This window comes from Vanrija albida, assembly GCF_041260175.1.
Source record: "Vanrija albida strain AlHP1 chromosome Unknown contig_2, whole genome shotgun sequence".
Taxonomy (NCBI): domain Eukaryota; kingdom Fungi; phylum Basidiomycota; class Tremellomycetes; order Trichosporonales; family Trichosporonaceae; genus Vanrija; species Vanrija albida.
The window spans coordinates 2,084,708-2,108,384 of NW_027191421.1; the positions used below are offsets into that span (position 1 = coordinate 2,084,708).

The 23,677-nt window shown below is 63.7% G+C and overlaps 5 protein-coding genes across 5 annotated transcripts; 2 read left to right on the forward strand and 3 right to left on the reverse strand.

Annotated features, from left to right (window-relative positions):
• Positions 1-96: 96 nt before the first annotated feature.
• Positions 97-1,226, reverse strand: Q8F55_002460 (uncharacterized protein; the record flags this gene model as incomplete). The annotated part of the gene is made up of 2 exons (XM_069351057.1): positions 97-702; positions 756-1,226. 2 exons carry the CDS (start codon positions 1,224-1,226, stop codon positions 97-99), a joined length of 1,077 nt encoding a protein of 358 aa, XP_069211443.1.
• A 1,135-nt stretch (positions 1,227-2,361) lies between these two features.
• IFR1_1 (Zinc-binding oxidoreductase alcohol dehydrogenase) lies at positions 2,362-3,515 on the reverse strand (the record flags this gene model as incomplete). The annotated part of the gene is made up of 3 exons (XM_069351058.1): positions 2,362-2,970; positions 3,008-3,322; positions 3,387-3,515. The coding sequence occupies 3 exons, from the start codon at positions 3,513-3,515 to the stop codon at positions 2,362-2,364; spliced, it is 1,053 nt and encodes a 350-aa protein (XP_069211444.1).
• Positions 3,516-4,161: 646 nt separating this feature from the next.
• Positions 4,162-6,156, reverse strand: Q8F55_002462 (uncharacterized protein; the record flags this gene model as incomplete). Its single annotated transcript, XM_069351059.1, has 5 exons — positions 4,162-4,261; positions 4,295-4,912; positions 4,951-6,001; positions 6,043-6,096; positions 6,141-6,156. 5 exons carry the CDS (start codon positions 6,154-6,156, stop codon positions 4,162-4,164), a joined length of 1,839 nt encoding a protein of 612 aa, XP_069211445.1.
• Positions 6,157-6,493: 337 nt separating this feature from the next.
• On the forward strand, positions 6,494-7,822 carry Q8F55_002463 (uncharacterized protein; the record flags this gene model as incomplete). The annotated part of the gene is made up of 6 exons (XM_069351060.1): positions 6,494-6,745; positions 6,797-7,135; positions 7,181-7,305; positions 7,351-7,528; positions 7,577-7,724; positions 7,773-7,822. 6 exons carry the CDS (start codon positions 6,494-6,496, stop codon positions 7,820-7,822), a joined length of 1,092 nt encoding a protein of 363 aa, XP_069211446.1.
• Positions 7,823-8,485: 663 nt separating this feature from the next.
• MDN1 (AAA ATPase midasin) lies at positions 8,486-23,466 on the forward strand (the record flags this gene model as incomplete). The annotated part of the gene is made up of 4 exons (XM_069351061.1): positions 8,486-8,526; positions 8,581-8,892; positions 8,926-21,852; positions 21,888-23,466. The coding sequence occupies 4 exons, from the start codon at positions 8,486-8,488 to the stop codon at positions 23,464-23,466; spliced, it is 14,859 nt and encodes a 4,952-aa protein (XP_069211447.1).
• Between the last annotated feature and the right edge of the window lie 211 nt (positions 23,467-23,677).

Sequence of the window (23,677 nt, forward strand, 5' to 3'; positions counted from 1 at the left end):
CCACACCCACACAAGTAATCATCACATGTCATTTTGTCTGTACATCGCTACTGAGTGTTGGGGCACCTCGCCGCCCTCTCTGCACTCGCTCAACTCCTAGTTGCCGCCGGCAACCTTGTAGACCAGGCGCTTGGCGCTGACCTTGCCCTCCTGCATCTCCTGGAAGCCGGCGGGGATGTCGTCGAGGCCGCCACGGATAAGAACGGGGGGCGCCTTGAGGCCAAAGTTCTCGACCAGCGCGGCCGTCTTGCTAACGGCCTGGCGGTGGAACTCGAGGTCCTCCTTAACGGCAGGGAGGATAAACTCCTGGCCGCGCTCACCAAAGTTGAAGGACAGGCCGAAGAGGGTGTAGGCGAGGAGGAAGACGACGTTGACGTCTGGGCGGAGGCTCTGGGCGACGGGGTCGGCGGGCAGGAGGAGGTTGAGCTGGCCGCCCTTGGGGCCGAACGTCTTGATGGCAATCTCCTGCGAGTTGCCCTCGGAGATGGTGTCGAGGGCGCGGCTCACACCACCGCCAGTCACCTTGAGCACGTTGGCGACGACCTCGTCGGCGTTCTTGTAGTCGAACACCTCGTCGGCGCCGTAGCTGCGCACGAGGTCGTGGTTGCGCGGCGAGGCGACCGTGACGACCTTGTAGCCCTGGAGCTTTGCGATCTGGGTCGCGAAGAAGCCGACGCCGGTCGACCCTCCGTAGATGAAGATCTGGGGATTAGCGCGCGTTCCATTCCACCCCCTCCCCCAGTACTTGTACTCACCCACTCGTTCTGCTTGGCAGGCGGCCACGGCGCGTGCTGGCTGTGCACGAGCGCCTGCACCGTCGTGTTGAACGGGATGCCGAACGTGCTCGCGTCCGATAGGCTGAAGCTGTCGGGCACGACCCACACCAGGTCGGCAGGGGTGACGACGTACTCGGCGAACGCGCCCTTGTCGGGGAAGAGGCCACCGTGGACGACGCCGGCGACGCGCGTCCCCGGCTTGAGGTGGGCGCGGTGCTTCTCCTCGCCGCCGCTGACGGCGACGACGGTGCCGCTAAAGTCGCAGCCGAGGATGCCGTCGGGGGGCGTACGCGTCGCGACGTGCTTCCAGTCGGTGGGGTTCTGGCTCACGTACGCGACCTTGACGAGCACGTCGCCCTCTTTGAGGGGAGGGACGGGCACCTCCTTGACGAGCGAGCCGTCGTTGGTCTGGTTGCCGACCAGGGCCTTCATGGTGGTGGGGAGGGTCATTGTGCGTGGGTGTGGTTGGAGCAGTCGGAGAGGGAGCGAGCTGGGCTGCCTCGAGATGCCTCGCGAGCGCGCTCTTTATGGGGATGCCAGCAGCCAGCCGCAGCCGCTCGCTCCAAGCAGCACACAGCACGCAACAAGCTACAAGCTTACCGAGCCGGGATCAGGACAGGGCCTCGCATCCATCGCCGACGTCTTGCGCTCATTGCCCGCCCGCTGCTCGCTCTCGCGCCGCACCCAACCCCGCCCCGCCCGCCCGCTCTAGTCCCAGCCGAAAGACATGACGACAGGCGAAAGGCCGGCCCTGCCTCGCTCGCTCGCTGCCTCTGCCTCTTGCCTCGCTCGCAAAAGTGGTATGACGCCACGGCAGTCACCCGGGGTGCGGCTCTTTTTGCCGGGCCTTTTGGCGTCGCCGAGGCTGGGCGGCAGTCTCTTCCGAGTTCCTCGTGCACGCAGGCATAGACCAGCACGCACACCCTACCGCCGGCGACGCGGCCGCCCTCCCCCCTCTGCCGAGTCGCGGACCTCGCTACTTGGTTAAGCGATCGACCAGTGGAGGCCGCGCCGCCGGCTTGGTCACGGCCTACTCGGCAACTTGGCCTCGCCTATATCTCGCACCAAGGCGTCTGCACGGCGAAACTGACCAAGCCGAGCCGGCGGAGGGGGCAGCGGCGCGAAGGGAGGGCGTGCAAAGGCGCAAAGGTTGGCGACGGGGCCGGCAATGCTGCCACGGTGCATGCGGCACGGACTGGTGATCTCCCGGCGGCAGCGGCAGTCTCGGCGAGGCAGGCACGAGGACGGCCGTGGCTGCCGAACGGCTCATGGGCCGACGCAGCCCATGGTCTCCGTTGCTGACTCTCCGAGCCTTCTTTGCGTGTCTCTTGCGCGTCTCGGAATGCTTCATGGCCATGGGCACATGCCGCTGTTAATCAGCAGCCTCCGCAGCAGCACTCGTCGACTCGGCGTTGTGGAGGCCAGTCAGCGAGGCCAGTCAGCTCGAGCCGGCGTCGCCTGCATCGGCAACTGCTCTGCGCGCACCAGGGTGCCTTCTGCATCACGCCCTGCCACGCCATATGCTCACAACAGTGTACCAACTACCACAGCCTCACCTTCCCGCACATCACTTGCATCTACTCGCCTACTCGACGTCGGCGATCTTGAACTCGAGCCTCTTTCCGCGGATCTTGCCCGCCTTCAGCTCGGCCAACCCGCTCGCAATCTCGTCCAGCCCGCCGCGAACATCTCCCGCCGGCGCCTTGATGCCCTTGGCAATGAGGCCCGGCGTCTCCTTATACGCCTCCACGCCGAACTGGTAGTCCTCCTCGCTGCGGGGCCAGATGCTCGACTTGACAGAGCGCCCGCCAAAGTCGAATTCCTCGCCGAGCATGGTGAACACGAGCGTAAAGTTGACCTTGACCTCGGGGCGCGAGTACCTGATCTTCTGGTCAAAGTACTCGAGCGCAATGTTGAGCGTGCCGCCCAGCACGCCGAAGCAGCGGAGCGAGAAGCGCACACTGTCGTCGTTGGCGATCGTGTCGAATCCGATCGAGACGCCGCCGCCCGTCACCTGGTGGATGGCGTCGATGGCCTCCTCGGGGAAGTTGTAGTCGAACACGTGGTCCGCGCCGGCCTTCCTGACAATGTCAGAGGTCGCGGGCGACGCGAGCGCGACGACCTCATAGCCCAGGATCTTGGCGAGCTGGATCGTGAATAGACCGACCGACGTGCTGCCGCCGTACACGAGGTACTGTGGCGTCAGCTCCCTCCCCCATGGCATCACTCACCCATCCGCGCGCCTTCTTCAAAGGGAACCCATTGCCCTGGCTCTGCAGAATGACCTGCAGCGCAAATGCGTACGGGATGCCGAACCGTCCCGCGTCGGCGAGGCTGTAGTCGGCAGGCACTTGCCACACGAGCGTGGCCTTGGTGACGAGGTACTCTGCGAACGCGCCCTTGTCGGTGTATGGTCCGCCGTAGACGAAGCCCGCGACCCGGGTGCCCTTGGGGAGGGCTCCGGCGACCACAACGCCGGAGAAGTCGGCGCCGATGATGGCGTTGGGCGGCGAGCGCGTGTCCATGTAGTAGTTGTCGCCGGCTTGCTGCGGGCATCGTCAGTGGCTGGGGGCTGGGGCGGGGAGAGAGAGAGGGGCAGGGTAAACTCACAGCGCTGGCATACCCAACCTTGACAAGGATGTCGCCGTCCTTGAGCGCGGGCACGGCGATCTCCTTGACGAGGACGCCGTCCTCGGTCTCGTTGCACACGAGGGCCTTCATCGTCGTAGGGAGGGACATTTTTGCTGTGCGTATAGCTTGGGTGTTGGTGATGATGGTGAGGAGGGGGTTGAGCTTGCTGTTTGATAGCGGGCTCGCTCGTTGCCTTTAAGCCTTGAAGAGTTGGCTCGTCTCCACCATCCTCCACCCAAATGGCACCTGACGTCACCCCGCCTCTCCGCCTCGTCCGTGCCGCCGGACCCGACGGAATGCACCCACGCCGCACCCATCTGCCACTTTATTCCACTTTCTGACCAAGCTTTCTCGCGCAAAGTCGAACGATATCCTGATAACACGGCCTCTGGAATCGGCGTCTTCGCCCTCGGAGGGTACGGAGCGCACAGAGGGCGAGGCTCGGAGCCGCCGCCGCACACTGCCGCCGGCTCGGACTCCGGATCGCCGGATTATGAGGTGATCGTGGCGCGCCGCCTCCGAATGCCACCTCGTGGCTCACTCCTGCCTCGCTCCACCCCCAACGCCTCCCCCACCTTATCCCCCCCTTACCCTCCGGAGCCGGCGGCGCCTCGCCACCTCCGAGCCCGCAGAGCCCTCCGCACGCCTCTGTGCCTCCACTACCACTACATACTCCTCCACTGCACATGCCAACAGGATACATGAACGCACAATGCCAATGCTGAACGTCTACGTCGTATGCGTCTCCTCCACCCTACCACCCCTGCCCCCACGTCACCCTCTTCTCCTGTGCTGCGCGCTTCTGGCGCCGCTCCTCCTCCAGCTTCTTGGCCGCGGCTTGCGCTCTTTCCCGCCTACTCGTTAGTCTGCCAGACACCCGCTCTCACTTCTTCTGCTCAAGCTCGGGCACCCCCTGGCGGATGACGTCGGCGTCAAACACCGCATCGCTTTCGAGTTGACTCAGCTTGGACAGTGCTTGCTGTTGCTGGTCGAGAACCACCGCAATCTCATTGAGCAGCTTCTCGTCGCTCGCCCATGACACGTTCTCCGCCCCGCGGGCGCGGCGCTGTCGACGCAGCTCCTCAATGGCACCCCACAGCTCGTTCACCTGGCCCATCATGCGTCCACGAGAGGCCGGCTGGCGTGGCTGCGTGAGCCCGACCGTGCCGCTGCGATGGGCCGGCTTGACACGACCGTCGAGTTCGTCCTTGACGTTGTCGAGCGTCGTCTTCATCTCGGCTTCTTCTGGGCGGAAGGCGCTGGACTGAACCGGGGCGAAAGATGGCGACTTGGCAGCGAGGTGCATTAACCGTTGGGTGAGCTGGGCAAGGTTGGTTTGCAGGTTCGTCAGGCGAACAGACGATTCGAGGGATGCTTTCTGTGACAGCGTGGCCAGTGCCCCGTTGATCTCCTTGATCTTCTGCTGGTGCACAGCGGCCAGCTGTTCCTGCGCTTGCACACGCTTCTGGATGTCGGCGAACCCGGTGGCGAGTACGGGCACGAGTCTGGGCTGTTAGATTGACGCGTTGTGTGTGAGACTCACGTCTGAGGATCAGGGTTGTCCCGCACAGCCCGTGCCCACTTGGCATCGTCGGTAGCGCCTGGTGGCCGTCCGTAGTATTGCGACTGTCCTGGCTCGACAACGTTGTAGAAGAAGTACTTGAACCGGCAGTCCTTCGACGACTCGTCCCATGCGTTTCGAATATTCAAGACTCGCTGTTCCACGCTCTCCTCCTTGGGCGCCTGGTTGATGGATGTTGCGAGCGGCGCAGTCGTGCCGGCGAACACGGACTGCTGCTGCTGCTGCTGGGGCGCACCGAAGACGCTACCCTGCGCCTGGGGCTGAGCGGTCGAACCGAACAGGCCAGATGCTGGCTGCTGGGCTGTCGAGCCGAACAATCCTCCTCCTTGCGCGGGCTGCTGCGTCGTCGAGCCAAACAGTCCCGAGCCTCCTGGCTTGGCGGCGCCAAACAAACCAGATCCGGCCGGCTGTGCTGTCGATGCCTGGCCAAATAGTCCGCCACTGGCAGCGGGCTGCTGCTGCTGCTGTTGCTGACCGAACAGCCCACCCGCACCTGGCTGTGAGGTCGTCGAGCCAAATAATCCGCCAGCCGGCTTCTGTTGCTGCTGTCCGAATAGCCCTCCCGTCTGCTGCTGCTGGGGCTGCTGCTGCTGCTGCTGACCGAACAGTCCACCCGCGGCCGGTTGCTGCTGCTGTTGCTGTCCGAACAATCCTCCGGTCTGTGCGGGCTGTTGCTGTTGCTGCTGGCCAAACAGTCCGCCAGTCGGCTGCTGCTGTTGCTGTTGCTGCTGCTGTCCAAACAAGCCGCCGGTGGCAGCAGGCTGCTGCTGCTGCTGCTGTTGCTGCTGGCCGAATCCTCCGAATCCAGTCGAGCCCGTCGCTGCGCCGGTCGAGCTCTGCCCAAACAGCCCCGTTGTCGCGGGCTTGGCCGCGCCAAACAGGCCCGTGCCGGTGCTTGCTGGGGCCGCCGAGGCCGAGCCAAACAAGCCTGAACCTGCTGGCTGCGAGGTCGTGGATGCCCCACCGAAGCCACCTCCAAATCCTGAGGTCGAGCTGGACGCAGCGGCCGTGTCTGTGGTGTGAGCTTGCCCCCTGTCAACATCAACAACTCACTGCCGAAGAGGGACGACTGTTGTGGTTGCGCCTGCTGCTGGGCGGCTCCGCCTCCTGGTCTGTCAGCTGCCTGTCCCAGCACGTCTTAGCTGACTTACCGAAAGAGAAGGCCATGGTGTATGTGGTTGTTCCAAGTGGAACTGCTTGTTGTTGTCCAAAAGTTGTTGCTCGCCATCGTCATTGTAACTTCGAGGACGCCTACAACCAGCCAGCCAGGCGGCGATTTGAGCGGGGAAATCCAACGTGGCACTCGCCACCTGGCCCACTTTCAAGGTTGCTAACCTACATCCAACTCAGTGACAACAATTACTTGCTCTCCATCTACTCGTGTCAATCCACGCAACGGCGGCAACGACTGTCTCGACATCGTCAGTGAATCGAAAGAGGCTGTAGCAACGCTAGGGCACTCTTGAAAACCGCACCTTTTGCTCGCAACCCTCCATCTCCCACCATGGCCGAGTCGACAGAACGCAAGTCGCGTTGGGACGCCCCCGCCGAGGAGCCAGCACCTGGCGTGTCAGCCGACGCTGCTGCCCAGGCTGCTGCCATCGCCGCCAAGATCGCTGCCTCGTTACGCCCCGCTGGCTCCTCGGGCACCGAGCTCGTCAAGCGCGCCGCCGCCGAGGGCGACTTTGTCAAGGACATTGAGATCAACGACCTGCGCAACCGTTACACGCTCACCAAGGCGTCGACGCAGAAGCAGGTGGGTGTGGCTAGACGAGAGTGGCCTATGTCGTAGCCCTAACACGCGCAGATTCAAGACGAGACCGGCGCGTCCATCGAGACCAAGGGTATCTGGGCGCCGGACCGCTCGCGCATGCCCCCCGGAGAGATGCCGTTGTACCTCCACATCGTCGCCAAGTCGCAGGTCATCCTCGACGCCGCGGTGCGCGAGGTCAACAAGCTCATCGACCAGGAGCTCGCCCCGCTGATCGAGGAGCGTACGCTCATTGCCCGTGCGCGCGCGACTGGTGCCCCACTACCTCCTGGCGCTGGTATGCCTCAGCGTCAGAAGTGGCCCGAAGAGAAGCTCTTCATCAACCTTGAGCCTCTGAGGAACTTCAACGTCAGGGCGAAGGTTGTTGGCCCAGGTGTGAGTTTGCTAGAGCGATGATGGGAAGTTAGCTGACCCACCTAGGGTATGTTTGTGAAGTACATCCAGGCCGAGACGGGTGCGCGCGTGCAGATCAAGGGACGAGGATCTGGATTCCTCGAGAATGAGACAGGCAGGGAATCAGACGACGCCATGCACATCAGCGTTGTGTGAGTTCATTGTCTTGTTTGCGAACACAGCTGACACCCCCCCAGTGCCCCAAGAGAGGACCAGATTGAGCGCGCCAAGACATTGGCAGAGGACCTGCTTGTTGTCCTCCGCATCGAGTACGAGAAGGCGAGGACCGGCGGCGGTGGTGGCGGTGGTGGCTACGGCGGCGGAGGATACGGTGGTGGCGGTGGCTACGGTGGTGGTGACCAGTACGGCGGATACGTGAGTTGCGGTCGTGTCGACATCCTTGAGCTATTACTGATCGAGCAGGACCAGCAGGCACAGGGAGCTGCTGCTGGAGGAGCCGGCGCCGAGGCCAACCCCGGTGCGGCACCAGCAGACGCCAGCAACGCCGAGGCCTGGGCACAGTATGCCCAGTACTGGGCCGCATACGGCTACGACGTCAACGACCCGCAGTGTGAGTTGAGCTTCCGAGGCCATTATCTTCCAAGCTGACTCCCCACAGTCCAGGCATGGCAGGCGTCGCTGCAGCAGGGCGGAGGCGCGCAGCAATAGACAGTGGAGTGGATGTAGCCGTAGGTGTGTCAGGTGGAGTCTGCAGCACTCCAGTGTATGCTATTCATGCATATCATTTCAGATTCCGTGTGGTCGCGATTGTCTTGGGCAACGGCATACATTCAACATTGTCCACTGGCTAGATGTGCAGCGCAGGCCGACGAGGGGAGGAGGCTGACGCGATACGCGGCTCCTCTCCTCTACAAGTCAGAGACTCGTCGAACTACGGCGCGAACAAGGTTCCTCATTCTAGCATTCGTTTTCTTCACTTCACCCCGTGGGAGATCGGGGTGTAGTGTACACACGCAATGCGGATTGTGGGGGAGGGGAGGGAGGGGAGAGGTAGTTTAGTTGGGCCGACACGGCGGCGTCTCAGTCAGCGCATGATCATGGTCGGCGTCGCGTTCTCGAGGCGGCGTGCGTGCATGAAGCAGTCGATAGTGGGAGAGTGAGCAACAAGACGAGAAGACGAGCAGACGATCAAGCTCACAGAAAAAAGTCAGGCTGGGTGCCGTTCGGTGCGAGGCTGCAATGATAACCTCCACCTAAAATTTCCACGTAATTCGACGTCGCAGCTCGAGATTTCTGAAGTCCACCGCCGGTGGTGACTTCAGAAATTTGTTGACGTCGTTGACCGACACCATCGCATAGCATAGGACCAACATGTCCGACAGCGCTGCGATGCAGCTCGACACCGATGTGGGGTGAGTCGCGGCCGGTCGCCGGTCCTCGGAAGGCCGGGTAGCTAACCCTCGCAGCTCACGGGCCCCATCGCCACTCCATCTCGACCTGGGGCAGCGCGCGCGCCAGCTGCGCGCCGACCTGCCCGGGATCCCCATGCCCACTGTAGACTACTATGCTGAGGGCGCTTCCGCTCCCGCTTCCTCCTCGGCCCTGCTCGCCGAACTCAGCGGCCTCGCGAGCAACGAGGCGCTCGCGCCCGCCGTCGCGCGCCGCTTCGCCCCGCTCCTCCTCGACATTGCCGCCCGCTGGCTGGGGGACGACAGCGCCGCCGAGGAGCGCCTGGCCGTCCTCGCCTCCCTCGCGGAGCCTAGGCCCGACCTCTGGCCGTGAGTGTTAGCCCGGGGCAGAGCTGACGGAAGAACCATCGCCGCGTATCTCGCCACATCGCGCTTCGCCGCCTCGCCCCTCGCCACGCTCGACACGACCGACGCCGGACGCACCCAGCGCGTGCTCCTCGCCTCTTGGAGGCTGCTCACTGCCGACCCTGGGCTCGCGGCGCGCGCCGACTGGCCGACCGCGCCGTTCCATGCCCTCCGGGCACATGCTGACCCCGGCGTGCGCCTCCTCGCCGTGCTCGTCCTCGCTAAGATCCGCGGCTGGAGCGAGGCGGAGCGACAGGAGAAGGAGAGGGAGTCGCTTGGAGACGCGGACGCGCCGATTGTCACTGGCTATGCGCTGGTTGATGGCGCGGCGGTGCCGACCGTCGCGGACGGCTGGGTACTCCCGGTTATCGAGGCGCGGCGAGTAGCCGCCTACGAGGCGGACTGGGCCACTGCCGAGGAGGCCACCGACGCGGCTTCGGTCAGTGTGGTGGATTTCGCACCCCGTACTGTGGTTATCGGAGACCACCTGTTCCTGCGGCACTCGGCACCGACGCCCGCCTCGCCCACATTGATACACGTCGCGACTGCCGCCATGACGGCCGCGACCGAGGCCATCGCACCGCGCCTCGAACGCGGGCTGCCCGTCCTCATCTCCGCCCCGCCATCAGCAGGCAAGACACATATCGTGCAGCACCTTTCGGCCCAGCTGTACCCCTCTCATCTGGCCACGAGCCGCATCCTCACTATTCCCCTGGCGGACACGACCATCGACGTCAAGAGCCTCATCGGCACGTACGTCTCCTCGCCGACCAAGCCCGGCACGTTTGAGTGGATGGAGGGTGCGCTCGCCAAGGCCGTGCGCGCCGGCCGCTGGGTCGTATTTGAGGACATCGACAAGGCGAGCCTCGAGATGCTCGTCACCATCTCGGGCTTGACCAAGTCGCTCCACCTCGGCCGCGTCGGTCGCCGCGCCACTCTTGCCGTGCCCGGTCGCGACGAGATTGAGGCCGGAGACGGGTTTGCCGTGTTTGCGACCCGTACTGTTCGGTCCGACGCACCGACACCCCCGACATTCTTTGGGCACCAGGACGTCGTCGAGGTGCCCCTGGACTCGCCTTCGGACGCGGACATCCTCGAGATCCTGACGGCCCAGTTTGGCCGCCTCCCATCGTCAGTCACGTCCGCGCTTGTCGCCATTTGGCGCGACCTGCGACCGCTGTCGAAGACCTCGGGCCAGGTCAAGGCACGTGATATCGGTCTCCGCGACCTCGAGAAGTGGTGTGCACGCGTTCAGCGCGCCCTGCCTCCTGCCGCCTCCCTCGCCGCATTGGAAGCCTCGGGTGCTGGCGCGTTTGCCAACTCGGTCTTCCAGGACGAGGTGGTGCTCGAGGCAGGTGACATCTTCATCGCGTCCCTCGACAACCGCAAGGGCTCGGCAGAGAAGGAGAGCAAGATGCTCGCTGCCATCGCCGCTGGTGTCGGAATGGACGAGGAGCGCGCAGTGTCGCTTGTTACAAGCCGCCGCCCTCGTCTCGAGGCCGAGAAGGGAGCTTCTCAAATCCACGTCGGACGCTACTCTGTCGATGCCCTCGTTGGCAAGAAGCGCCGTGCTGTTTCGGACGACTCGCGCCCGTACGCTCTTACCCGCCCCTCGCTCGTCACGCTCGAGCGCATCGCCGCGGCCGTTGCTCTCGCCGAGCCGACCCTCCTTGTCGGTGAAACCGGTACTGGTAAGACCACCTCCGTGCAGCATCTTGCCACGCTCGTCGGCAAGCCCATGACTGCTTTGAACCTGTCCACCCAGACCGAGACATCCGACCTTGTCGGTGGGTTCAAGCCAATTGACGCGGCTTCGGCGGCGCGCACCCTCCACACCCGCTGGCAGAAGCTCTTCACCGAGACCTTCAGCATCGGCAAGGCCCAGAACGGCACCTACCTCGAGGTGGCAGCGAAAGCCCTCTCTGCGCGCAAGTGGGGACGCTGTGCCGACCTCTGGGCGACCTCTGCCCGCCGTGCGGTCGACAAGCTCGCCAAGACCAAGGCTGAGGCCCCCGAGCCTGACTCTGCCGACCCCCGCAAGCGCCGCAAGGTAGTCGACAAGGCCGCCCGCGCTGCCGTTCTGTGGCAGGCTCTCCTTGTCGACATTGCCGACTTTGACCTCCACCACGTCAAGATGAAGTCCAAGCTTGTTTTCTCGTTCGTCGAGGGCCCGCTCGTCAAGGCACTCAAGAACGGCGAATGGATCCTGCTCGACGAGGTCAACCTTGCGTCCCAGGAGACGCTTGAGGCTATCGCTACTATCCTCGAGGCGTCCACCGCGTCGCTCGTGCTCACAGAGCGCGGCGACGTCGAGCCTATCCCCCGCCACCCGGACTTCCGCCTTTTCGCATGCATGAACCCCGCGACAGATGTTGGCAAGAAGGACCTCCCGCCTGGTCTTCGTTCAAGGTTCACAGAGCTCTACGTCCCTCCTCCTGATGACGACCGCGAGGCGCTCATCGCCATCGTCGAGGGATATCTCGGTGACGCCGCCGCCGGCGACCGCGCTGTGATTCTCGACGTTGTCGAGCTGTACACCACGCTCAAGCGCCTGTCGGCATCGAAGGAGATCGTCGACGGCTCCAACGCCGCCCCACACTACAGCATGCGCACACTCGCTCGCTCGCTCATGTTTGCTGTGCAGTCCGCACCGATCTTTGGCCTTCGTCGCGGCCTGTGGGAGGGCACCCTGATGGCTTTCACGATGTCTCTCGACGCCGAGTCGTCGCGCAAGGCCAAGGAAGTGCTGGAGAAGTACATCCTCGGTCCAATGAAGAACGCGCGTGCTGTCCTCGCCCAGGTCCCAACTCTCCCTCCTGGACTCGACGCGGACGACTACGTTCGTTTCGGCGCGTTCTGGCTCAAGCGCGGGCCGTTGCCGCCGGCAGGCGAGTCGCGGTATATTATCACGCCGTCCGTGCAGGCCAAGCTCTCGGACCTCGCCCGTGTCATCTTGACCAAGCGCTACCCCGTGCTCATCCAGGGTCCGACTTCGGCTGGTAAGACCTCTGCTGTTGAGTTCCTTGCCCGTGCAACCGGCCACAGGTTTGTGCGTATCAACAACCACGAGCACACGGACATTCAGGAGTACCTCGGCACGTATGTCACCGACCCCCAGACGGGCAACCTCGTCTTCCAGGAGGGCTTGCTTGTCACCGCTGTTCGTCAGGGCCACTGGATCGTGCTCGACGAGTTGAACCTCGCCCCGACTGATGTTTTGGAGGCTCTCAACCGTCTCCTCGACGACAACCGCGAGCTGGTTATCCCCGAAACTCAGGAGGTTATCAAGCCCCACCCCAACTTCATCCTCTTCGCCACGCAGAACCCTCCTGGTCTGTACGCCGGCCGTAAGGTCCTCTCGCGCGCGTTCCGCAACCGCTTCCTCGAGGTTCACTTTGACGACGTGCCCAAGGACGAGCTGGAGACCATCCTGTGTCAGCGTTGCGCCATCGCCCCAACGTACGCCAAGAAGATTGTTCAGGTCTTTGAGGAACTCCGCCACCGTCGTCAGGCATCGCGCGTCTTCGAGTCCAAGTCGTCGTTTGCAACCCTTCGTGATCTCTTCCGATGGGCAGAGCGCGGCGCGGTGGGCTACGACCAGCTCGCCAACGACGGCTACATGCTTCTTGCTGAGCGTGCCCGCGCCGACGAGGACAAGGTTGTCATCCAGGAGGTGATCGAAAAGATCATGAAGGTCAAGATCGACGTCGACAACATGTACCAGCTCTTTGGCAACGACAACATCTTCTCCCGCCTGCCCTTCAAGGAGGTCCCGAAGAGCGGCATGGTCTGGACGCGTGCCATGCAGCGCCTGTTCACTCTCGTCGCCACTGCATCGGCCCACGATGAGCCGGTGCTGCTCGTCGGCGAGACGGGTTGTGGCAAGACATCAGTGTGCGAGGTCCTCGCTGCTGCGTTTGGCCAAAAGCTTGTCGGTATCAACTGTCACCAGAACATGGAGACTGCCGACTTGCTCGGTAGTCAGCGTCCGGTGCGAAACAGGCTCGAGCGCCGCTCAAAGGTCATCGCGCGGCTGAGCGAGCTCACCACTGTCGACCCGGCTGCGACGGACGACGACCTCGCCGCTCTCTGCACCCAGCTGCTCAAGACCGACGGTGTTGACCGCGCCACTGTCCTCGACATCCAGCGCGAGGTCAAGAAGTTCTCGGCGCTGTTTGAGTGGGTCGATGGCCCCCTCATTCACGCCATGACCGATGGTGATCTACTTCTCCTCGACGAAGTATCCCTCGCCGACGACTCGGTTCTCGAGCGTCTCAACTCGGTGCTCGAGCCGGGACGTACCCTCGTCCTGGCTGAGAAGGGCGGTGTGGACATTGACGAGGCGACTATCGTTGCCAACCCCCGCTTCCACGTCGTTGCGACCATGAACCCCGGTGGCGACTTTGGCAAGAAGGAGCTTTCGCCGGCCCTTCGTAACCGTTTCACCGAGATCTGGGTGCCTGCTCTCGGTAACCGCGACGATATGCTCCAGATCATCGGCCAGTCGTGGCGCCACGATGCCCTCATCCCCTCCGGACCGTTGATCCTCGACTTCATCAAGTGGTTCGGCGAGCGTGTCGGCGACTCGAGCGGCCTGGGTCTGCGTGATATCCTCGCCTGGGTCAACTTCTCCAACCAAATGTACGACAGCGGCACCCTTAGCGTCCCTGCGGCGTTCCACCACGGTGGACAGATGGTCATTGTCGACGGTCTCGAGTCGCTGCCTCAGGTCGCTGGGTCCTCGGTGGCCTCAGTGGCGACGCTGAGGAACGACTGCATGGAAGTGCTCACCAAGATGGCTGCAACCCTCGGCGACGACAACCGGGCCCCGTCCAACGCTTCGTTCATGGTCACGCCTACCACTGTCTCCATCGGTGGCTTCAGCATCCAGCGTGGTGAGCTTCCGGTTGTGGACACCGCGTTCCGCTTCGAGGCCCCTACGACGGCTCTCAACGCCATGCGCGTGCTCCGTGGTTGCCAGCTCCCCAAGGCCATCCTCCTCGAGGGTTCCCCTGGTGTCGGTAAGACCAGCCTGGTCTCCGCCCTGGCGGCTACAGCCGGTGCCACGCTTCAGCGCATCAACTTGTCCGACCAGACCGACCTCATCGACCTGTTCGGCTCCGACTTGCCTGTTGAAGGCGGCGCGGCTGGCGAGTTCCAGTGGCGCGACGCCGCCTTCCTCGACGCAATGCAGAAGGGCGACTGGGTCCTTCTTGACGAGATGAACCTTGCGTCCCAGACCGTACTTGAGGGTCTCAACGCCGTGCTCGACCACCGTGGAACCGTCTACATTCCCGAACTGGGCCGTTCGTTCGACCGCCACCCCGACTTCCGTGTCTTCGCGGCCCAGAACCCCCTCACCCAGGGAGGTGGACGTAAGGGTCTGCCCAAGTCCTTCTTGAACCGATTCACCAAGGTCTACCTCCAGGAGCACACGCCGGAAGACTTGCTGCTTATCTGTCGCGGCCTCAACTCGTCCGCACCTGTCGAGGTCGTCCAGCAGATGATCACCTTCAACGAGGCGATCCGCGAGGCGACGATGGTGACCCGCACGATTGGTCGCGAAGGCTCGCCATGGGAGTTCAACCTGCGTGACCTGTTCCGTTGGTTTGGCCTTCTTGCGAAGCGCAACGGCCTTGAGTTGACTGCACACCCGATCGAGCACCTGCGTACGGTGTACTTGCAGCGATTCCGCAACCTCGCAGACCGAGCTGCGGTTTCGCGCGTCTTCGAGAGCGTGTTCGGGTCAGCGCCTGAGTTCACCCGCCCCATGCCTTTCGTCACTCCCTCGTGGCTGCAGATCGGCCACGCCGCCGTTCCTCGTGCGCATGCGGCGACCGTCGACCTCGACATTGCGCACCACCAGCTTCCTCTCGCCGAGAGCATCTTGAAGACGGTCGAGATGGGATGGCTGGTTATCCTCGCCGGCGACAACGGCCGCGGCAAGCGCGATCTTGTGCGCGCGATCGCTTCGGCTGCTGGCCGCCCTCTTGGCGAGTTCGCCATGCACCCTGGTGTTGACACCTCCGAAATCCTCGGTACATTCGAGCAGCAGGATGCCTTCCGCGTCATCGACCACGCACTGCAGGCCACCCGCCGCGCTATGGAGGTGGCGGCCGACGCGCACCCGGCTGCCTCCTCCCGTGTGGCGGAGCTCAAGGCGGCTAGGGAGCGCTGCAATGACCCGCGCCAGCTCGACGCCGTTGCTGGATTTGTCCAATGCGCCTCGAGCATCCTCTCCGAGCTCTCCGCCGTCGTCGACACGACTGCTGCGCAGCACGCCGTCGCTGACGTCGCTCGCGCCAGCCCCAACGCCTCGGGCTTCGCCTGGGTCGACGGCCAGCTCCTCGACGCGATCCGAACCGGTGGCTGGTTCCTCGTCTCCGACGCCAACTTGTGCAGCGCCTCCGTTCTCGACCGTCTCAACTCGCTGTGTGAGATTGACGGTGTGCTCGTCATGAGCGAGAAGGGCTCGGCGTCCGGTGTGCCCGAGGTCATCACCCCGCACCCCAACTTCCGCCTGTTCATGACTTACGACCCCCGCCACGGCGAGCTGTCGCGTGCGATGAGGAACCGTGGTGTCGAGCTGTTCGTCGACGCTGCGCCCGAGGAATACGCCGCCACTGTGCCCGCCTCCTTCGCACTCTCTGAAACAGCCGTCCTCCGGTACACCGAGAAGCTACATGCGTCGTACGTTCCTGAGGTCGGCACTGCGCCCTTTGTGGCCGACTTGGCTACCCAGCAGAGCCAGGTGGCGTTGTCGCTCCTCGCTCGCTTCGCCCAACTGGGTGACGAAAACGACGCGCTCCTCGCCCAGGCTGTGCAGTTCCTTGCCTCGCCAGCCGTCGCTTCAACTCTGGTGTCGGAGGTCAATGGCCTCGCTGCCAGCGGCATCACCCCGCCCCTGGTCGCTGAGCTGCCGTTCGACGCCTCCCTCGACCCGAACGTCGCCCTGCCCGCACCGTTTGCCCTCTTCCGTGCTCTCCAGGTTGCGCTGCGTAACCTTGCTGCTAAGGACACCACCACCGCCTGGATCGGTGACACGGCCAACGGCAAGTCGATTCTCGCCCTCTCGGCCCACTCTGCCCGCCGCGCGTCTTCGCGCCGCAAGCCAACTGTTGGCGACGCAGTTTACCCCTTCCTGACGCTGCTCCGCGATCTCGTCCCCGAGCTTGCTCTCTCGTCGCTGTCATCTGCGGACCCGACTGCCCAGCTCGGTGCCACAGAGACGATCGCCATGCTTCTCAACCTCGTCGAGGAGCACTCCAAGTCTGACACATTCGACTACTCGTCCATCCAGCTCCTTGCCTCTTGGCTGCAGGACCAGCTTGCTGTTCTGCCCGCTAATGTCACCAAGGCGGCCCTTGCATCCGTGCAGAAGCTCGCCAAGGCCACTCAGCTGACTACTGGTCTCGGCCAGGCGCCGGTCTGGTCCCTCTTCCGTGCGGGTCAGCTGTCGACGCAGGACCGCTCGACCCTTGCGTCGCTCGTTGCTCGCCTTGACGGTGTGTCCGACCTCAAGCTCCGCCTGAACGCCGTGTACGCTTTGGCCGCGGCATCCAAGAACTTGACGGAGGAGGTTGTCGCCGAGCTCTCCGCGCTCATCGACTCGCTTCCTCGCCGCCCGGTTCTCGAGGAGTCTACCGCCAGCGATAAGCCTTGGTCCAACGCCGCTGTCGCTCGCGTGATCGAGCTTGACCTCCTCACCGAGGTGGTCGTACACAAGACGTCCAACGAGAAGACGCTGGCCCTCCTGGCCGGTTCGACCGACTCGCGCCCCGAAGACCTGCTCCAGATCCAGAGCCTCCTCGGCGACGCGTCCACCGGCCGTGTGTTCGGCGCCATTGGTGGCTGGCTCCGCCGCCTCTGGCACGAGGGCAGCCCCGGTACTCTCTTCGCGCCCGTCGGCCTGGCGTCGTCCCTCCGCTTCAGCTCCATCAAGGCGGTGCCGATGGCCCAGATCGCTGTCATGGACGACGCCCTCACCTTCACCACCCAGAGCACGCTCTGGAGCGCGGGCCGTGATCACGACCGCGTGAACAAGGCGCTTGGCGTGGCCCACGTGCTCTTGCTCGTCATCCTTGGCGCCTTCGGTACTTCCGGTGCTGTGGACGACGCGGGTAACCCCATCCTGCGCCGCGAGACTGCCCCGACAACGCAGGACGAGGAGGCGGCCTTCGCCTATCTCCAAGAGTCGTTCTCCAACCGCCTTGCCCCTGCTCTTGCTGAGGCGCAGCGTGAGCAGAGCCTCACTGCCGTTGGCCACTTGTGGAACGGACTGTCGAGATTTATTCTCGACTTGTTCGTGACCAACGTGCCTATCGACCCTGGAGTCAGGCGCGTCCTCTTGGGTGAGGTCGTCGCCTCCCAGCTCGCTCTCGCTGAGGAGGAGCTCGACGTCGTGCGCCACTCGGAAGAGAAGCTCAAGGGTGTCAGCGACTCGAAGCGTGCTGCAGCCCTCACTGAACGCATTGCGACCCTCGCGGCTGAGCAGGACAACCTCGGCCCTACGATCGACCGGCCCACCAATGCCGCTCGCCTCGGACACCTGTTCAACGAAGTCTTCTCGTTCCTCGGTGACGTGTTCAGCGACAAGGGTGCTGCGTCTCTGGTCGACGCACTGGCCCAGGACCAGTCCAATGCCATGGCTCGCGAGGAGGGCTTCCAGCTCGCCTCGGGTGCTTTCGTTCAGCGTATCACGGCCAACTACACCGACCTGGACGACTTGTCGCAGCCTATCGCTACGGCTATCCTCTTCTCCAAGCTTGGTATGCGCTGCCTTGCGCGTGCCCTTGAACTGCGCAACGCCGCACCGCCAGCGGCCGTCACGCCTATTGTCTCATTCCCCGCGGTCGCGTCGCTCCCTGTGCTCCAGTCTTTGCCGGTGCCCAAGGGCGAGCCCTCGCCGCAGGGTATTCGCACCGACTTGCTCATTACCCTCGCACATGCGCGCGACGCCGTGCAGCCCGAGCAACGCGTCGCCCACATTCCAGGCCTCGTGAGCGGTCTCGACCGCCTCTACGCCACCTGGAGCGCCATCCGCCTCCGCGAGCAGCAGGAGAAGCAGGAGGAAGAGAGTCTCTACCGTGTCCGCAAGACCGACATCGAGGTTCTTTCTGATGAGGAGCTCGAGGAGGAGAAGGAGTTCGCCCAGCTCTTCCCTACCTTCGACGGCGACGACCTCGAGGAGAAGAAGAAGGTCGAGGAAGAGGAGCCTGTGCACAAGAGCAAGGCCAGGTTCAGCTCGCCTCACATCTCCGCCTTCCACGCGCTTGTCGTCGGCTCGTTTGGCGCCAAGGGCTCGTCCGCACTCAGCGGCACCCTTAAGGCTGCTATCGATGACGTTCTGTCGTTGTTCAAGCCCGACGCATTCAAGGACGACCTGGACGCCAGCTCGCTCGCGTTCCAAGTCGCCACGCTGCACCGCCGCCACGCAGACATCAAGACGGCGAGCGCCAAGTCCAACTTCTACTTCTCGCCCAACGAGTTCGAGGTGCGCAAGGCCAATGCCATTCTCGACCGCCTGCGCACGCGCCTTGACGAGCTGGTCGCCGAGTGGCCAGACCAGATGGTCCTCCAGCACATCCGCGACCGCGTGCTGCGCATCCTCAACATTGACGTACGAAGCCCCGTTGCCCTTGTGCTCGCGGCGCTCGAGTCGCTCCTGCTCCACACGGACGACTGGGAGCCGTATGCCAACCGTGACAACTCGCTCAAGAGCTTCCAGATGGAGTTCTCGAGCCTCATCGTGGCGTGGCGCCGCCTCGAACTCGCGTCATGGGTGCGTCTCCTCGATGACCAGGCCGAGCTCTACACTGTCCCCGACGAGGAGTTCACGCTTCGCCTGTACGGTGCGCTCATCCACGGCACCGTCGGCGCCGAGGACATCGACAAGTACCTCGAGACCGCACTTCCCGTCGTGTCGCAGTACATCACCCACGCGACTCTCGGCCAGTACGAGTACCGCCTCGGTGTGCTCTCCGCGTTCCAGCGCATGGCGACCGAGCTCGTCGCTGCGGAGGCGACTGGCGCAGCTGCGCTCGACAAGATCGCCAGCCTTCTGCACAACGTCATCGCCAATGCCCGCCTGTTCGCACCAAGTGTTGCGGAGTCTCTCGGTCGCCAGCGCAAGATCATCGACGGCGCCGTCAAGGACTACGTCAAGCTCGCGAGCTGGAAGGACATTAACGTCTTTGCCCTCAAGGCCAGCGCGCAGAAGTCGCATCGCCAGCTGCACAAGAACATCCGCAAGTTCCGTGAGGTACTCATGCAGCCGGTGGCGCCGATCATGATGGACATGAACTCTGTCTGTCCTCAGGACTCGGCAACGACTGTGGCGGCCGTACGGACGAATCTGTTCGAGGTCACCCCCCTCAACTCTGCGGCTGTGGTCACGCGCTCCGAGGTGTCACCTGCCGTGCCGTCTATCCTCGCCAAGCTGGATGAGACGCTTACCCGTTACACCACCGTGCACACGCGTGCTCGCGAGGCAGTGAATGCCACCGAGTCCGAGCAGCTCGAGTCGATGGCCATCAACATCATCGAGTCCGCCGAGGACCTCCGCAAGGCTACACCCGCGACGCTCACAAAGGAGAACACCAAGATTGTCAACAACTTGACTAGCCGGAAGCGCAAGGCGTTCGCTGACCTGCTCAAGTCGCTCCGCGCCTCGGGCTTCTCGCAGAGCGTGCCTGCTGACAAGCTTGCACGCCAGCAGTCGACCACTTGGCTCGCGGGAATGCAGGGCCTTACGGCTACCGACCTGCCCGTGTCGTTTGACCTCGCGGCCGTGACCAAGGTCGCGGACTACTCGCACCGCCAGGCGGTCCTCATGACCGCCCTGCGCGCCGCGTTTAACGGCCACAGCCCGGACATTGCATCGCAGGACCTCGCGCGCGGTATCGGTTTCTGCGAGTCGCTCTTCAACGCCGCTCTCGGCGAGCACGTTATCCTCGCCACGCAGCTGGAGCAACTCAACAAGCTCAATGCAATGCTCCGCCGCCTGCACCACAGCGCCAAGGCGTCGTCTATCGCTGGCGGCGCTGAGCTCCATGCCGCGCTCAGGACTGCCGAGCTCGAAGTCTGCCACCTCCACGAGGCACTCAAGGAGGTCGAGGACGGCGTGCGCCAGTTCCGCGAGCTGCAGGGCACCCAGGTCGGCACACACGACCTGGCCTCCGTGCAGGACCTGCGCCTCGAGTCGAGCCTTCTCGTGACTGCCCTCGAGGCGGCGCTTTCGTCCAGCCGCGAGGCTGGATGGTCGCTGTTCGGGCACGACGAGGCGACGCTTGTCACCCGCGTGGCCGATCTCGCTCGCCGCGTCACTGAGGCTGCTGAGACTCGTGCCACTACGTCGCCTGAGCTCCGTCACCTGTTCGCTCCCCTCGGTGTGATTGCGCGCTCCATGTCGACTACCAAGTCTTTGGAGACTGCCAAGCCGCTCCCCGAGTCCATCTGGAACGAGAGCGACTCGCTGCTTCAGGCTCTCTTGGTCGTCGCACAGTCGATCGACACTACACCTCTGGCCGAGGCCAAGGACGACGAGTATCCCCACATCCCGTCTTCGCTCTCGCGCCAGGCCAAGTCCGTCGCGTCGCTGCGTGTTTCCGAGATTGTGGCGCGCATCAATGCCTTCGCGTCGACGCTGTCCATTGAGCTCGACGGCACCGAGTCGGCCAATGCACCCGCTGCCCTTGCTCGCGTCCTGCCTTTCGTCGAGACGCTGGCCGAGACGTACGGCGAGGCGGTCGCCGCCCACGTCCAATCCACGAAGTCGATCTTCAAGCTGAACTATGTGGTCGCTCGCGTCATGCTCGACATTGCGCAGAAGGGCTTCTGCAAGCCGCAGGAAGAGTCCAAGAACGACAAGGACGACGGCGCGGACGGCGAGGTCGAAGGTACAGGCATGGGCTCTGGATCTGGCGACAAGAACGTCAGTGAGGAGATCACGGACGAGAGCCAGGTCGAGGGCCTGCGTGGTGAGGAGGAGGAGGAACAGGAGAAGGGCGAAAACGAAGATGACGACGACGACGATGCGGTCTCAATGGAGAACGACTTTGACGGCGCGCTTGAGGATTCGAAGGAGAAGGACGACGACGACAAGAACGACGACGGTGACGAGGAGGACGACGATCTCGACGAACACGTTGGCGATGTCGACCCGCTCGACCCAGGAGCTGTCGACGAGAAGTTCTGGGAGGGCGAAGAAGAGGAGAAGAAGGAGGAGGAGAGCCGCGAGGATCTCATGAACGAGAAGCCTCAGGAGAATGGCGAGTCTGAGCTCTCGGCTAAGGACGGCCAGAAGGAGGACAAGAAGAAGAACAAGGACGAGCCGAAGGAGGAGCCTGAGGCCAAGGACAACGATACCCAGCACGAAGATACCCAGCAACCGCAAGGCGAGGATGAGGAGGGCGAGGGTGAGGAGTTTGAGGAGCACGACGACGGCGAGATGGACGACGACAACGAGGGACCCGACCAGGCGCCGCAGCAGGACAATGTTGCCGCGCCTGAGGGCGAGAACCTCGACCTTCCGGAGGACCTGGACCTCGGCGACGACGACGACAAGATGGACGAAGGCAACGACGACGCGTTTGACGACGACATCAACATGCCTGAGGGAGAGGAGGAGGAGGGCATGGAGCCTGAAGACAACGGCATCACCTCTGATCAGGAGGGCGGCGAGGAAGACGAGAATGCTCCGGACGCTACGGGCGCTACGGAGAACGACGCCGACCCCGAACAGGAGGAGGCGGACACCCAGAACCTCGACATGAGCGCTTCCAATGACGCGACCGCCCAGGAGGCTGCGGCTTCCGGCCGCGGCCAGGGATCGGCCAACAAGGAGGAAGCGGAGAAGGACGAGGATATGGAGGGCGAGGAGGGCGCCACTGAGGAGCAGGATGAGGCCGAGGCTGAAGCCGAAGGGTGAGTGATGGGACATGGACTTGACTGACGATCAGTGCCGCATCCAGCGCGCCTCAGGGTGCCGGTGGTGCCGACGAGGAGGAGGCCTCTGGTCCCACCGACTCGAGCGGCGCACCGCTGCCCGCTGATCAGAGCCAGCCTCAGGAACGCAGCCTCGGCGACATCATGGAGGAGATCCGGCGTCGCCGTGACGAGATCCTCGCTGAGTCTGAGCGTGAGGAGGTCTCGGACAACCCCGAGGCTCCGGAACAGGCTCCCGGCCAAGTCGAGTACATGAACGACGCCGAGCAGGACGACAGCATGCAGGCCCTTGGGCCGGCGCGCGAGGAACAGCAAAAGTTGGAGGACCTGAAGATTGTCGACGACGAGGAGCAAGCCGAGGATGGCCCGCAGCCTGGCATGGAGGACGACGATGACAACACTGCCGTCCAGAACATGCCCCCGCCGCACGACACCGAGGCGTCAATCCAGCGCGACAAGGAGGAGGTTGCCGACTCGCTCAATGCCGAGAAGGCGCTGACTCAGGCTGAGATTGGCGGCGACGCCCCTACCCACGCTGCCGACGCCATGGACGTCGACGAGGGCGAGGCGCTCGCTACGGAGATCAAGCCGGACATCGAGGACGAGGAACAGATCGACCTCACCATCGCGGAACCTGCTACGGGTATCGATGTCGAGGACGGTGCCGAGGACAAGTGGCGCCAGTACGCTGCGCTCACGTCCGACCTCTCGTACGCGCTCTGTGAGCAGCTCCGCCTCATCCTCGAGCCGACACTCGCCACTCGCCTCCAGGGAGACTTCCGCACCGGCAAGCGCCTCAACATGCGCAAGATCATCCCGTATATCGCGTCCGAGTACACCAAGGACAAGATTTGGCTGCGCCGCACCAAGCCGTCCAGGCGCGAGTACCAGGTTCTCCTGTCGCTCGACGACTCACGCAGTATGGCCGAGTCGCACTCGGTGCACCTTGCGTACCAGACGCTCGCGTTGGTGTCCCAGGCCTTGACCAAGCTCGAGGTTGGCCAGGTGTCGATCGCCAAGTTCGGTGAAGGCGTCGACATCCTCCACGAGTTTGGCGAGTCGTTCTCCGACACGGATGGTGCCAAGGTCATGCGCGCGTTCAAGTTTGACCAGCACCGCACCGACGTCGCTGCGCTGGTCGAGCGCACGCTCTCGTACCTCGCCGAGGCCCGTCACAAACAGTCGGCCAGCAGCTCGGCGCCCGACCTGTGGCAGCTTCAGATCATCATCTCGGACGGCGTGTGCCAGGACCACAACAAACTGCGCACGCTGCTCCGCCGCGCCCTCGAGGAGCGCGTCATGATCGTCTTCCTGATTGTCGACTCGTTGGCGACGACGACCACCACTGCGCCGTCGGCCCCGACCAGCGGTGCCAGCACGCCCGGTGCGCCCCAGCAGCGCACGTCCATCCTCTCGATGCAGACGGTCAACTACACGACGGTCAACGGCGAGATGCGGCTCGAAATGCAGCGCTACCTCGACACGTTCCCCTTCGAGTTCTACGTTGTGCTGCGCGACGTCGAGGCGCTGCCGGCCGTGCTGTCCGACACGCTGCGGCAGTGGATGGCGCGCGTATCGCAGTCGCAGGAGTAGGAGTAGGAGTAGGAGTAAAAGTACACCCTGTACACGTACGCATCGTACACCCAGCATTTATAAATCACTTGCATTCATAGAGCATCACTGGCATATGCATTTTTGTTTGGTTCGATGGGTGGTGGTTGGCGGCGGGAGCAAATCGCGACGCGACGAAAGACAAACGCGACGCGTCCAACATTGCGGAAGTGGTCTGTCGACTTTGCCATCG